The following is a 13,897-nucleotide window of genomic DNA, read 5'->3' as shown; positions in this document are numbered from 1 at the left end:
CCATCCCCTAAAAATGAAGGAGTCAGACTGCTTAGTAAAAAACCCTAGAACTCAGATATGCTTTAATACAGGCTTCTGGTACCACAAGTGTCCCAGTCCTACAGCACAGCACACACTATAAAGTATTCTCTAGATGTGACAATGTGCATGAGTGGGATTTTTTTTTTTAGCGAGAGAAGCTTAAAATAATTCACTGACACCCACTTGCAAATAAATAAATAAAAATCAACTCCTTTGTCATGAAAGCCAGAGACTTTAAATCCTGGTCCAACTCCTTAGCTGGTGTAGCTCTATTATCCCCTTTGGAGCGCTGCATATTTACCCTAGTTGAACGTCTGGGCCCCATAAACCACACAAAGCTGTGGGCGGACATAACTAGGCTGTTGCAATCACTGTAACAAATGCTCCTCTAAACCACGGCCAGCCATACAGGGGAGGGCCAGGGCAGCCATCTCCTGTGGCTGGGGAGCTAGTGACCATTTCGCTCCAGGTGACATTTAAAAACCCAAAGCCCCACCCGTTCACCTCCCGCTCCAGCACTTTACTGAATTAAAGAAAAGGTTTTAACGAAATAGGGTGGCCAGATGTCCTGATTTTACAGGGACAGTCCTGATTTTTGGGTCTTTTTCTTACATAGGATCCTATTACCCCCCACCCCCTCCTGCTGTCTGGTCACCCTATAATGAAATCGACCAAGCGAGAGGGAGAAAGGGAGCCAGGAAGCGGGGAGGCGACAACAGAGGGGCAGCCCCAAGGAGGGGGTTGAGGCGCAAGGCGACCAGGGGACCAGGACAAGCTTCCCAGCCGCAGGAGCGAGGCCGCAGGCTGAGGAGAGCAGCACGGGCCAAGGCAGGCAGAGCCGCACTGGCGGAGGGCGGCTGCCGGGGTCAGAGCAGCGAGGGTGGAGCCAGAGGAAGGCCGGGCTGAGCCGTTGGTCTCGAGGGCGGCGCGCGCCCGGCCGTTGCTGTGACAGTTACCAGCAGAACGCCCGGTGCCCATTGGGGGGAGGGAGCGAGACTCAGCTCCTGCGCCCCGCCTGCTCCACGTGGCCTGCGGGGCGGAGCAGGCGGCGCGGCCCGGGCCAGCACCAGCGCCCCCCCTTGAGCTCCGCCAGGGCAGGAGCGGAGCGTAACCGCCCCGGGGCGTCGCCCTTCCCCGGCCCCGCCCCCGCTAGCAGGGACTATGCGGAGATGGTCGTGCAAACCCGAGGCAGACACAAAGAGTCGCCGCTCAAGCCCCTCGGCGCTCAGCCGCCCCCGCCCCGAGCCACTGGGGCGCCCCAGCCCGGAGCGAGCCCCAGGAGCGGCCGCGGGCTGCCGCTAAAGCAGCCAGGCAGGCAGCTGTCCTGCGGGGCCGGCGCCATGCGGAAGGGAGGAACCGGGAGGAAAGGGGCCAAGAGCGAGCCCCAGAAACCCTGCCGCCCCCTGGCCCAGAGGGTGAGGGAATTGCTGGGCCTGGGCCGAGAGGGGTCGCTCCGGGGCTGGAGACACGGGCTCCAAGGTGAGCGGGACCGGGGGGAGGGGGCTGTGCCCCAAGCCGGCTCCATCTTCTGCCCCCGCTGAGAAGGGGGGTTAACGGGATTTGTTCCCCGCAGGGAGCATCAGCCCCGAGGTCCCTCTCCCTGTCACGGCTCCGTGCTCCTGTCCCCGGCACACTGGGGCGCTGCTGCGACAGACACGCGCAGCCCCCCGCCCGGGCAGACAGCGCAGCCCCTGGGGCAGGAGAGGCTTTAACACCCCGCATGTCCCGCGCTGTCCAAGGGCCGCTGCCAGATTGGAAACCAATTTGCCTGGAAATTGTGTTTCAGGGTAACTCTCTAACTGGAAAAGTGTGTGTGTGTGTGGGGAGGGGGTTCTTTCTATTCCTCCCTCGTATATTTAACGAGTTGACAGCGGTCAGACGTGTGTGGTCAGTTTCACTGTTCCAACTCCTATAAGAGTCAATTGCCCAAGGAGAAAGGACCCCGAAGTAGTAGCGATGAAGCAGGAGAAAAACAAACGAACTTTATAATGTTGAAGGTTTTTATCAAAACAATACAGGACATTACACACCGTTTGTACAGCATCAGAAACTACAACTTTAAAAAAAAATGCTAATTGTATTTAGCTTCATGACTATTGGGATAATCTACCTGGCACTTGACGGTGCCTCGTGAAAGGATTGAGGGATTGGTTGGTGCAAAAGACAAAAAGTCAAAACTTTATTTTACAAAGTTGGACAATTCAAATGTAAATCTAGTTTGTTAACTAATCTCTCTTTTGTCCAAAATGTCTTTAAAAACACTTCTCATATACTCTGTAGAAACAAAATATTTATTGTAATCACCTTGATTTTTGTTTTTAAATATATTTATTCACTCTGTAACCAGTTTATCTCAGCTGTTTTGAAGTCAAGGTGGCTATAGACTATTAATGGTGCAGCCTGCAACCAGTCTTTTTAAATGAAATTGCTTTTAATTGTTTGAAGTTTAAATCTAAATACTGCTAAGACAGTTATTTTCTTTTTACAGCACTTATTGAAGAAAAAGGGGCCTTCATCGTGAGAGCAGATAGCAAGATATGGTTCACTTTTATACTAGGTAAGGAGACAAACAACTACTCTTAAGGTCTCACTGCTTTATAAAAATGTGCTATATCAGAGTTTGTGTGGAATGTAATTGGGGAGGGGGAACCCTGATGCTTCTTTGCATGATAGTTATCATTCCTGTTGCATTGTGTGTATGTGTCTCTGGTGCTCGTGCGCCACTCACTCACAAATAAATATCTAGAATGGGCTTCTCAGTAATGTTTAGTGTTGTCTTAAATGAGAGCACAGTTAAGCCAATAATAAAATCCTTTATGCAAGCTAAAATTCAAATTTCAAGACTAATGTATTCATATTCAACTGATACTTGTTACTTTTTATGAGGTGTGCATATATGTGTGCATCTGTGTGTACCCTTCTGATTTTTCATAATTCCTTAGAAATGCATCTGTATTGTAATAAATGACTAATTATTCAGTCAGCTAAATCTTTTTATTCTTAACATTACAAACATCCTCTTTCCCATACAATTTATGAAAATTATTACTCTGTTAGTGTAGGAGTTCAGAATGTAACTTTGGAAAAGGAGGGGGAAATAGCCCCATATTTTTCAATTTTTTTATTTATATGGTAGTAAGTGTCCTGGGACAATGGCATTACAGGAGAAATTAATAGCTGGCTGAGATTAATGGCCTCAGATGGAAGTTTAGTATCATCAACTTACTTCTAGTCAGTCATTATTTTCCAAGACATGCCCTAGCTTGTGATCTTTATTGCTTCAATACCGTAATCTTTGTAACACTTTTGTTAGTTGGCATTATTATCTTAAGAGCACTTAACTATACATGGATATAATATCAAATTTATTATATTTTTGAGGAGTAGAGGAAGATGATTCCTTGATTATTATGCTTATGAGACAAAAATTAAATTTACTGCCACATTACTGAAAATGATTGTAAAATGTGTTTGCCATGTTAAATGAAAATGCTGGATCTTAAAGTTAAAAAAAGTAAAATAAAATCAACAAACATCTCAAATTATTTATCCATTAAATATCCATGAAGTTATTTGGTGGTAAAATAAGATTAATGTAATGTAAAATTTTTGGGTGATATTGCTGATAGTGGTATTTAATTTTACTGATATCTCCTAAGGGCTCGTCTACACTACCGCACGGGAGCGATCAAAGATACACAACTTCAGCTATGTGTCACCTATTCCCAGCTTCTGGCAAACAGAGACTAGGAACAGCATCCCTACCCATCCTGGCTAATAGCTACTGATGGACCTATCCCCCAGGAACTTTTCTCTTTTTAACCCAGTTACAGTTTTGACCTCACAACATCATCTGACAAAGAGTTCCACAAGTTGACTTCATTGTGTGAAGAAATATTTACTTTTGTTTGATTTAAACTTGCCTATTAATTTGATTTGGTGACTCCTAGTTCTTGTGTTATGAGAAGGAGTAAATAACATTTCCTTATTTACTTTCTTCACACCATTCATAATGTTATAAATCTCTATCTTATCCCCCCCTCAGTCGTCTCTTTTCCAAGCTGAAAAGTCCCAGTCTTAAATCTCTTCTCATATGGAAGCTGTTCCATACCCCTAATACATTTTGCTGCGCTTTTCTGAACCTTTTCCAATTCCAATATATCTTTCCTGAGATGGGGCGACCTGATCTGAACACAGCATTCAAGATGTGGGCATACCATAGATTTATATAGAGGCAATCTGATATTTTCTGTCTCATTTTCTGTTCCTTTCCTAATGATTCTCAACATTCTGTTAGCTGTTTTGACTGCCACTCTACACTGAGTGGATGTTTTCAAAGAACTATCCACAGTGACTCCAGGATTTCTTTTTTGAATGGTAACAGCTACTTTAGACCCCATCATTTTATATGTTTTCCAATGTGCATTATTTTGCATTTATCAACATTGAATTTCATCTGCCTTTTTGTTGCCCAGTATCCGGTTTAGTGAGATCCTTTTGTAACTCCTCACAGTCTGCTTTGGACTCAACTGTCTTGAGTAGTTCTTGTATTATCTGCAAATTTTTCCACCTCACTGTTTATCCACTTTTCCAGATTTATGAATATGTTGAATAGGACTGGTCCCAGTACAGACTCCTGGGTGACTCCACTATTTACCTCTCTCCACTCCGAAAACTGACCATTTATTCCTACCCTTTGTTTTCTATCTTTTAACCAGTTACTGATCCATGAGAGGACCTTCCCTCTTATCCCATGACATTTTACTTTGCTTCAGAGCCTTTGGTGAGGGACCTTGTCAAAGGCTTTCTGAAAATCCTGACAAACTATATCCAGTGGATCACTCTTGTCCATATGCTTGTTGACCCACTCAAATAATTTTAGGAGATTGGTGGGGCACAATTTCTCTTTACAAAAACCATGTTGACTCTTCACCAACAAATAGTGATCATCTGTGTGTCTGATAATTCTATTCTTTACTATAGTTTTAATAAGTATGCCTGGTACTGAAGTTAGGCTTACTGGCTGTAATGGCAGGTATTGCCTCTAGAGCTTTTTTTATAAATTGGCATCACATTAGCTATCGTCCTCTGATCTGATACAGAAGCAGATTTAAATGATAGGTTACAATACCACAACTAATAGTTCTGCAATTTCACATTCGAGTTCCTTCTGAACTCTTAGGTCAGGGGTTCTCAAACTAGGGGTCAGGACCCCTCGGGGGGGTTGTGAGGTTATTACGGGGGGGGTCATGAGCTGTCAGCCTCCACCCCAAATCCCGCTTTGCATCCAGCGTTTATAATGGTGTTAAATATATTAAAAAGTGTTTTTAATTTTTCAGCAGGTTGCACTCAGAGGCTTGCTCTGTGATAGGGGTCACCCGTACAAAAGTTTGAGAACCACTGCTTATTGTAGATGTATGTAAGGTTAAGTTAGTGGATCTAGTTATATTCCAAAACCTTTGCATTCTGCAGCATCATGGAATCTACTTTTTGTCATAATTTTGTTTCAGAATCTAAGCTTTCTTGCGATCGTGGTTGAGGAGAAAACATTTTAAGGTTAACTGAATATACAGTAATGCAGTGTTATCTTACTGAGTTTGCAAACAGACTGATGTAGTAGCTTGTGGAGTTTTGAACTGCCCCATTCCTCTCAGCATAGTTAACTCTGAAATATACAGTTGATGATTTAAATATTAGCTGTTACATTCCTGACACACCTTTGGTATAGCTTCCCTTGCAATCAAAACTTCCAGTTTTCCACTAGAATGCATGTAAACATTGTCAGTACAAAAATCTGTGACAAGCTGAAACTGTAAAATTGAATTTAATTAAAAAATAACGCAGGGACTACTAGACTACCCTTATATGTAATTTACTCTAGAAGTATTTGTTAAATTTATAAATATTTAACTTTAGAATATTTTAAGTGTAGTGTAAAATTATATGACCAAACATTTAAGTTTTTATTAAAAGCGATATGTAATGTTATTTTCAGATAGATTTTTTTTTTTCAGCTGCATTTTGTTTACTGGGGAAGGAATGTTTTTCTGTGCCATTTATTACAGATTTTCATAGTACACCTCTACCACGATATAATGCGACCTGATAGAACGCGGGTTCGCATACAACACGATAAAGCTTTGACATGCTGCTCTGAGCAGTATGTTAAGGGTGTTGGGGCAGGGGTTTGATAAGGGGCAAAGGGTCTCGGGGGGCTGTCTGGGGGGGAGCGGGAGCTGTGGGAGGGCACTTTTGGGGGCCCCGCAGTCCCAGAGTGGCCCAGGGGATTAGCAGGGGGCCGGGAGCAGCCCGCTCTGCTTACCTGGCCCTGGCCGTGTCGCTTGGGGGAAAGGTTCTCCCACCGCACTCAGCAGCGGTGGAAGCAAAGCAGCCCAGCCCCAGCCCACTCCGCTCCGCCAGCTCCCGCTGCCAGCTGCAACGCTCCACTTCCCGCCACAGGTGAGTACGGGAGGCATCTTCCCCAACCTCCCTGCACTCACCTGCAGTGGGAAGCGGAGCAGCCCAGCCCCAGCCAGCTCCCAGCCGTGGCGCTCCGCTTCCGGCCACAGGTGAATGCAGGGGGGCATCCTTTCCCCAACCTCTCTTCACTCACCGACAGCGGGAAGTGGAGTGCCGTGGCTGGGAGCTGGCAGGGTGGAGTGGACTGGAGCCAGGCTGCTCCGCTTCTTGCCGCTGCCGGTGAGTGCCTGTCGGGGGACGGGGAGGGGTGGATAGGGATCGGAGCAGTCAGGGGACAGGGGGGTTGGGTAGGGAGTGGGATCCTGGGGGTGATTAGGGGTGGGGGTCTCTGGATGGGGCGTCAGGGAACAAGGAATGCGGTGGAGGGGCAAAGCAAGTTTGATATAATGCGGTCTCACCTATAACATGGTGAGATTTTTTGTCTCCCGAGGCCCACGTTATATCGGGATAGAGGTGTAATTGTAAGTAACTTTTTTCTTTGACATAATACATAGACATTGTGCTTGTTTTTTGCTTTAGTCGTATAGGCTTTGTTTTGCCTCTAGTTTTTGTTCAATGCAAGATATCTTGTGACATAAAAGATGCTAACTATAGATTATATTACTTTTAAAAAATCTGACTAGTATTGCTGTCTTAGATGTATTAAAGTGTACTGTGTCAGCAAAGTTAGTTGTGACATTTGGCTTTTAACAGCTTATTTTTTTTCTTGACATTTAAAATAAATGGCTTGAATTCTAATTGGTCCATTTGAATGATCCATGGTATGTATTGAAGTATTATGTATTAATATTGTCCATTTAATTCCAGATGCTTAAGTGTTGGTCAAAAAATTCATCTTAAAAGCAGCACAGGTTACTCCTATTCCTTCCTTCTCCTAGAAGCTGAGTTGAGCACTGTCCCAGTGTGCAAGTCCCTGATAACTGTTCTGTAATTATTTTGAAGAACATTGTTTAAGTTGAAATGTTTGATAATGAAGACACTCACCTCCCCTTTTTTTTTTTTAAACAGCTGCTTTTGCAGGAGTTTTACACTGGTAAGATTATTTTTATTGACTTAAGGTTGATATAAGTAATTAGTAATATTTCTATGTTAAAACAAAGGGAAGTATGATATATATGGATTGATAGATAGATAGATAGATAAGCCACTGGGGTTACTAATTTATCCTTTAGCTTCATATCTTTCCTTTCAGTGAAAGTTGTCATCTTTAACATAGAATTGTTCTGTTTTTGTGATTCTGGACTTGAAAGATTTCCCTTAAATGTTTTGCTCAAGGGCTGAGTCTACTGTGTGGGTGCAAAATACCTATATGGCAGTGACCCTCAAAGCCATGCATATTTTCACTAGCACTCCTTCCTATCATCCAGTCAGTTCTGAGAGCCCCCAAATAAATCCTTTCTGTTCCCCATTTAATTCTGCCCATCAATAAATGCACTAATTCTGTATCCCATTTTGCCTCTTTTCAGGGCTTCTCTGCTTAATGCTAGCTCTCTTGTATGCACAGTAGGCTCTTTGCCTCCCAGTTACTTCTGCTCTTCCTAAGACCTCAGCTCCAGTCCCACTCCTCACTTTTTAAAGGTGCAATATCTGTGAAAGGATCAGTGACTGCTTTTCTACCTATCTGTGGAAAAAACTGTAGCAATTCCAGCCATTCTGCTGCCCTAGCCCTTCTAATTCCCTCCTCCAAAAAAAACAAAATTAAAAAAACTCAACCCACCAAAACCTATAACAAAACCCCCAAACCTAACAGTATCTAGTGCTGTTTCTCTTGCAACTTCCCTCCTCCTAATAAAGGGATAGAGGAACTTGGCTGTTCTGTCTGATCTGCTCCTTTTTCCTCCCCTCTCTTCTAGAGAAGGAGCCAACGCTACTCAGCATGTTTGTAGAGGCAAACTCTATATTTCCTCTGGCAAGTGTCCTCGCTCCCTCCCCCCGGACCAATCACTGATTTGGTGGGCATACATCAGAATTTCCTTCCCTGAAGTCAGATTTGTTAGTTCTAAGAATACTTAGCTTTTGATTCCTGTGTCTCTTGCACTATATTTATTATAAAATATTATTTATATATGTATTTGATTTTATAAAAAATCCCTTTTTAATGGTATTGCAAGAGACACTTGTAGATTCACGTTCTCTTTATTTTAGTTAACTCACTTAAAATGGATAGTGTGAAGAGAGAGAGTGGACAGTAATCAATATGACATCAGACTGAATTACAGTAGCTGCATTAGGTCTGCTGTGTTTTCTGATGTGAAAATATTTACTAAACGTTTTGGTATGTATAAATCAGTACTGGTTTCAAAACCCGAACATTGAAACTGAATAGGTTTTATTCATGCAGGTATCATATTACAACTCTTTTTGAAAATGACCGTCATTTTTCTCACCTCTCGACGCTGGAAAGAGAGATGGCTTTTCGCACTGAAATGGTTAGATCTTTTTTTCCTCTAAATAATTTTAAATAAAAAGAGACGTTATAGTCTTGGAAGCTTGTCTGCAATAATTGATTGTATAACTTCCAAAATTCCACAGCAAGAAAAAATAACACATACAAATGCTTTATAAGAAACATATTTCTATGTTAATTTTAAGTTATCAATTTCTATATAAATTCAGTTCTCTTTCAAATGGTTTTCAAAAATATTTTATTTTAAATATGATATTGTGACCTAATGTACAATAAAATATGTACAATTTTAAATACCCTATTTCATAACTTTATGAAGTTATTAATTAATGAAGCACACATTTAAAAAGTTAATATTTACCCCCATGTACTAGTTTCTCTGTCACTTTGTTAATGAAACGTATATCCTAACTGCATGGGATATTTTTAACTACCTTTCTCTATAGTATTTCATGCTTCTTTTGAGACAAAATGGAAGTTCTCTGGGTGTTTTGGACAACTGAGTTTCAAAATGGTATTAACATGAAGAAACTTGGAAAATTGTATAGTTGTCCTGACTAACTTTGTCTTAGTCTTATAATAGTGAATTCCACTTAAAAGAGAGAATCTTATGTAGGACAATATAAATAGTACTACCTGATTAATTTCTGCTAAGTTATGTATCCTTTTAGGGCCTTTATTATTCCTATTTCAAGACCATTGTTGAAGCACCATCATTTTGGAATGGAATGTGGATGATTATGAATGATAAACTAACCGAATATCCGCTGATGATTAACACATTAAAAAGGTTCAATCTTTATCCAGAGGTAAGCCATATTTTGAAAGGAGCACCTGTTTCTGTGAAAACTCTGGTTAATGTCCTAGTGTTTTATTTAGAAAGTAAAGATTGTGCTGAAAAGGGTGATACTGCTATAGGGCAGAAAGAAGTATTCCCTGAAATAAACATTTAATTATATTGTAATTGAATTTAAGTATTGTATGGTAACTTCTTTGTTTAAATTAGGTAGCTATTATATGTTTCTATGATTTGGTTTCCACTGGTGTGTGCCCCCTCACTGATTGCAAGCAGGTAGCAGTCAATCAAACTGTAGACATTTTTCACACCTTAATTTTCCACTCTTCAGTTGCAATCTGTTTTCATTCTTCCCTTGCTTTCTTGTTTTTCTTCCCTCTACTGAAGACTGGCAGGTTGGTGATGCCGCTTAATCTCAGGGTAACCTGTTTCTTTCACATCACCAACCATTTCTTTAAGAAACCGTTTAGGAGGCACTGTTAGTGAGCAGGTTGTGTGCATGTGAACAACATATCTTGAAGGACTACAGTTACTGTAGAGTAAATAACAATTTTTTATTGGCTTGATGCAGAGATCACTGAGTGAGGATTTTTGGCCGGTGGTATGCAGGAGATTAGATTAGATCCTGACCTTAATCTATGAATCATAGTTTGACTTCCATGTTGAGAAATAAATGCAAAACATGGAACTCTTAGGGAAGATTGCCTGCTATTACTTTTTATTTACGAATATTTGAGACTATTTCATTATCTGACTGAATCAAGTTTTTTATGAATCTAGCTTATATACAAAATAGGAACCTTGTTCCTCGTACATTTTCCCTCTCCTTTGGTTATAAAATATGCCAGTGTATAACATTTATATATTGTTATATAAATGATGCAAAGTTGTGATGCAAAGTTCCTTTCATTCTGAAGCAGTAGAGCATTTTGACTTCAGCTAAAGAGTGACCTACCTGATCGAATATGTATATTTAAACTGCAATTAGTAGTTAAAATGAAAGATGGCAAATAAGTATCCTAAATGAGGACATCAAGACATGTCATTCAGATACACAGTGGTGGTGTTCACTATAAGAGCGTGAATAGGCTACAGTGCAAGAAATGTAGACTAGTTTATTCATTCAAATCCTTTCAGAATCTTGTTGGCATAACTCAAATCCCAAGCTTTCATTAACAAAGTACTTGAACATGGTCCAGGTAGCTAAGAGGCTATTGATGTATGATTGACATAGCGGTTTTCCTGCATCTAATTTTCCTCCATTTCCATCAATCATTAGTAATGCTGCGAGTTTATCACAGATTCCGTGACCTCCATGACTTCTGCAGTGGCATGCCGCTGGTGCACTCTCGCCCCCATCCCCCCAGCAGCAGAGTTTGGGTGTGGGAGGGGGTAGGAGATTGGGGCACGGGATCGCATGAGGTGGGCTCTGAATGGCCCCTCAGGTAAGTGCCACCCAGAGCCTGCCTCACCCTGTCCCGTGCCCCAACCCCCTGCTCCCTCCCACACCCTAACTCTGCTGCTGCTGTGGGGAGGTGGGGAGAGCACGGAGCCAGGTAGGGAACTTGCAGACCCCGCTGGCTCCCCTACTCCCAGCACCAGTGGAGGTCCCAGGTTGAGCACCACCGCCTGCTCCCTTCTTCCCCCAGCACCAGCGGGGGTCCCGGGCCATGTGCTGCTGCCTGCCTCCCCCAACACCCGTGGTGCCTCTGGGCAGCCTCCGTCCCCAAGTCACTTAGAATTTCTTGTGAAGTATTGCTGAAACAGCAGAGTGTTTCAAGATTTTCAAAGGAGCCCAGCTAAGATACTTACCTCACCAAGGGTGGTTGAAAATCTCCTCTGTAGTATTTGAGTGTGCAGCAGCACTCAGTAACATTAGCTGATACACTTTTATCATGAAATGAGTTATCAGTGGCTCTTTAAGGTCTGGTTGACCATTTAGTCCTTGGAGAGATATTAGACTTGGTAGCTAAGGAATCTAATCTTCACAAGTCTCAGGTTTCTGCAAAAAGGGGAATGTGCTTTTTAAGAATTTAAGTTGATTTGTTTCTTCTGGTGCATACAAAAGGGGAACCTGTGCTGAAATCCTAGCCCTTCTAAAATCAATGGCAGAACTCCCCTTGCCTTCAGTGGGGCCAGGATTGATCCCTGAAGTGCATCTTTCTTTGATCTACCTTTTATGTCACAGTTTTCATTGCTTGGAACTTTAATTATAAGTGTATCTGACATTCTTGAAGATCAGAATTTGTTTTTCCTCTGGTCAGTTTAGATGTTCTTTGTGATGGCAATTGAATAAATGATGGCCTCGTGATTAAAGCACAGCTTTCAGTAATAAATAGCCTAAGTTCTATTTTCAGTTCAGCCAGACTTTCTATCTTGCCTTGACTTTTGTGCCTTAGATTGTCTATCTGTAAAATGAGGATAATACTATTTCCTATCTCTCAGGAGTGTTGAGGCTTAATTCATTCTTGGTTGTAAAATGCATTAAGATCTTTGAATGGAAGGCAGTACTATGGAAGTGTGGTATTATGGCAAATTCTGAGATCCTTAGATAAATTCCAATTCTCTCTATAGGAATTAGCCTGAATAAGAAGGGAGTAAAAACCTGAATACGGAACTCAGGATTTGTCCATTACTATTACTATTATTCTGGCCATGCCAAGAGGTAGCTTTATTGTGTTCTCCTTCTTACGTAGTGATCCGTAAAGAACATTATGCAATTCTTCATGTCCGTGTGATTATTTTCACTAAAGAGATATCTCAGTTTCATGCTAACCATTTCTCTGTGTCAGATATCTAGAGGTATCCTGGTCAGATGAATTCAATCTTATATTAGAGGGGTGTGAATAGGGTATTTGGATACTTGGTTGTTTGACAACTTGTTCTATGCATGTTTTGCCAACTTTGTGGGCAAAATTTGAGACCATCTGAGACACATCTGCTATGCAAAGTTGGCCCATAGAGTTCTTTCAATAAAATGTTCAAATATACCAATTCCTGCATGGTTCTGAATACAGTGGTTCTCAGCCAGAGGTATGTGTATCCCTGGAGGTGTGCAAAGGTCTTCTAGGGGGTACATCAAGTCATCTGGATATTTGTCTAGTTTTACTACAGGCTACATAGAAAGCACCAGTGAAGTCAGTATAAACTAAAATATCATACAGACAATGACTTGTTCATACTGCTCTATATACTGTGCCCTAAAATGTAAGTACAGTATTTATATTCCAATTGATTTTTATAGTGTTATGGTACAAATGAGAAAGTAAGCAGTTATTCAGCAATAGTGTGCTGTGACACTTTTGTGTATTTTTAGGTCTGATTTTGTAAGCAAGTATTTTTAATTGAGGTGCAACTTGGGGGTATGGAAGACAAATCAGACTCCTGAAAGAGGTACAGTAGTCTGGAAAAGTTGAGAACCACTGCCTTAGGTTGATGAGTATATAGACTTCCAATGTTAAGCAGGTATAGTGTTAACACTAATGCTGAGCAATAGAGCTATGTTGGTATTCAGAGTGAATCATCCCCAAAATGCTTAGTTTTGTAGAAATTAAAAATGTAGAACCTTGGAAACACTTTCATGGTATTTCACTGGTTCCTGGCTGTTTGAAAGGCTGCCTTAGGTATAGTATTAATCTCTAGATCTAAGTTCCTACTTAGAAACTTCAAATCCTATTTTCTACACAGGTGGTCCTAGCCAGCTGGTACCGCATATACACAGGGGTAATGGATTTTATTGGTCTTCAGACCAAGACATGCTGGACTGTAAACAGAGGAGAAGGGCTTAGTCCTGTTGAAAGCTGTGAAGGCAAGTTTTTTTCACTTAGTGTATTCTTGTGGTTTTGCATGTCTTTTGGAATCAGTAATGTTCGTTTGTGTTCATCACTGACTCATGTTCATTTAGTTAAGCCAGTGTTTTAGTGAATTTTGTGACGTAGCATATGAAAAACATGGAAAAAGAGGGATTTTGTGCTATGCGTTGTAGAGGTATAGCACAGAACTTGCAGCCCAGGTGGTGAGAACTAGGGGCTTGTCTTCACTGCAGCACTAGCTTGAGCTATAACTTGTTTTGCCTCTAACCCAACTCTTGTCCATGTGCAAAAATGTCTAGCTTGAGTTAATGGGCCTGTTGAGGAGGCTGAGTTGAAGCAGCAATGCTGCGTACACAGGAGTTGGTAATGTAGTGGGCATGC

The 13,897-nt window shown here is 41.8% G+C and overlaps 1 protein-coding gene across 3 annotated transcripts in view; it reads left to right on the top strand.

Moving 5' to 3' along the window:
- Window positions 1-1,154: 1,154 nt before the first annotated feature.
- The window catches only part of DPY19L1 (dpy-19 like C-mannosyltransferase 1), a 113,899-nt gene continuing 101,156 nt past the window's right edge, over window positions 1,155-13,897 (top strand). For all 3 annotated transcript variants that reach the window (XM_050937971.1, XM_050937972.1, XM_050937970.1), the window contains exons 1-6: window positions 1,155-1,500; window positions 2,510-2,578; window positions 7,510-7,534; window positions 8,843-8,930; window positions 9,580-9,717; window positions 13,392-13,512. In XM_050937971.1, coding sequence (XP_050793928.1) covers window positions 1,191-1,500; window positions 2,510-2,578; window positions 7,510-7,534; window positions 8,843-8,930; window positions 9,580-9,717; window positions 13,392-13,512 — 751 coding nt within the window. In that variant the 5' untranslated portion in view covers window positions 1,155-1,190. The remainder of the gene's footprint in view (window positions 1,501-2,509; window positions 2,579-7,509; window positions 7,535-8,842; window positions 8,931-9,579; window positions 9,718-13,391; window positions 13,513-13,897) is intronic.

Source organism: Gopherus flavomarginatus, chromosome 2 (genome assembly GCF_025201925.1).
Source record: "Gopherus flavomarginatus isolate rGopFla2 chromosome 2, rGopFla2.mat.asm, whole genome shotgun sequence".
Taxonomy (NCBI): Eukaryota; Metazoa; Chordata; order Testudines; family Testudinidae; genus Gopherus; species Gopherus flavomarginatus.
The sequence above is the reverse complement of the archived record's forward strand: the minus strand, read 5'-3'. Positions and strand labels throughout refer to the sequence as shown.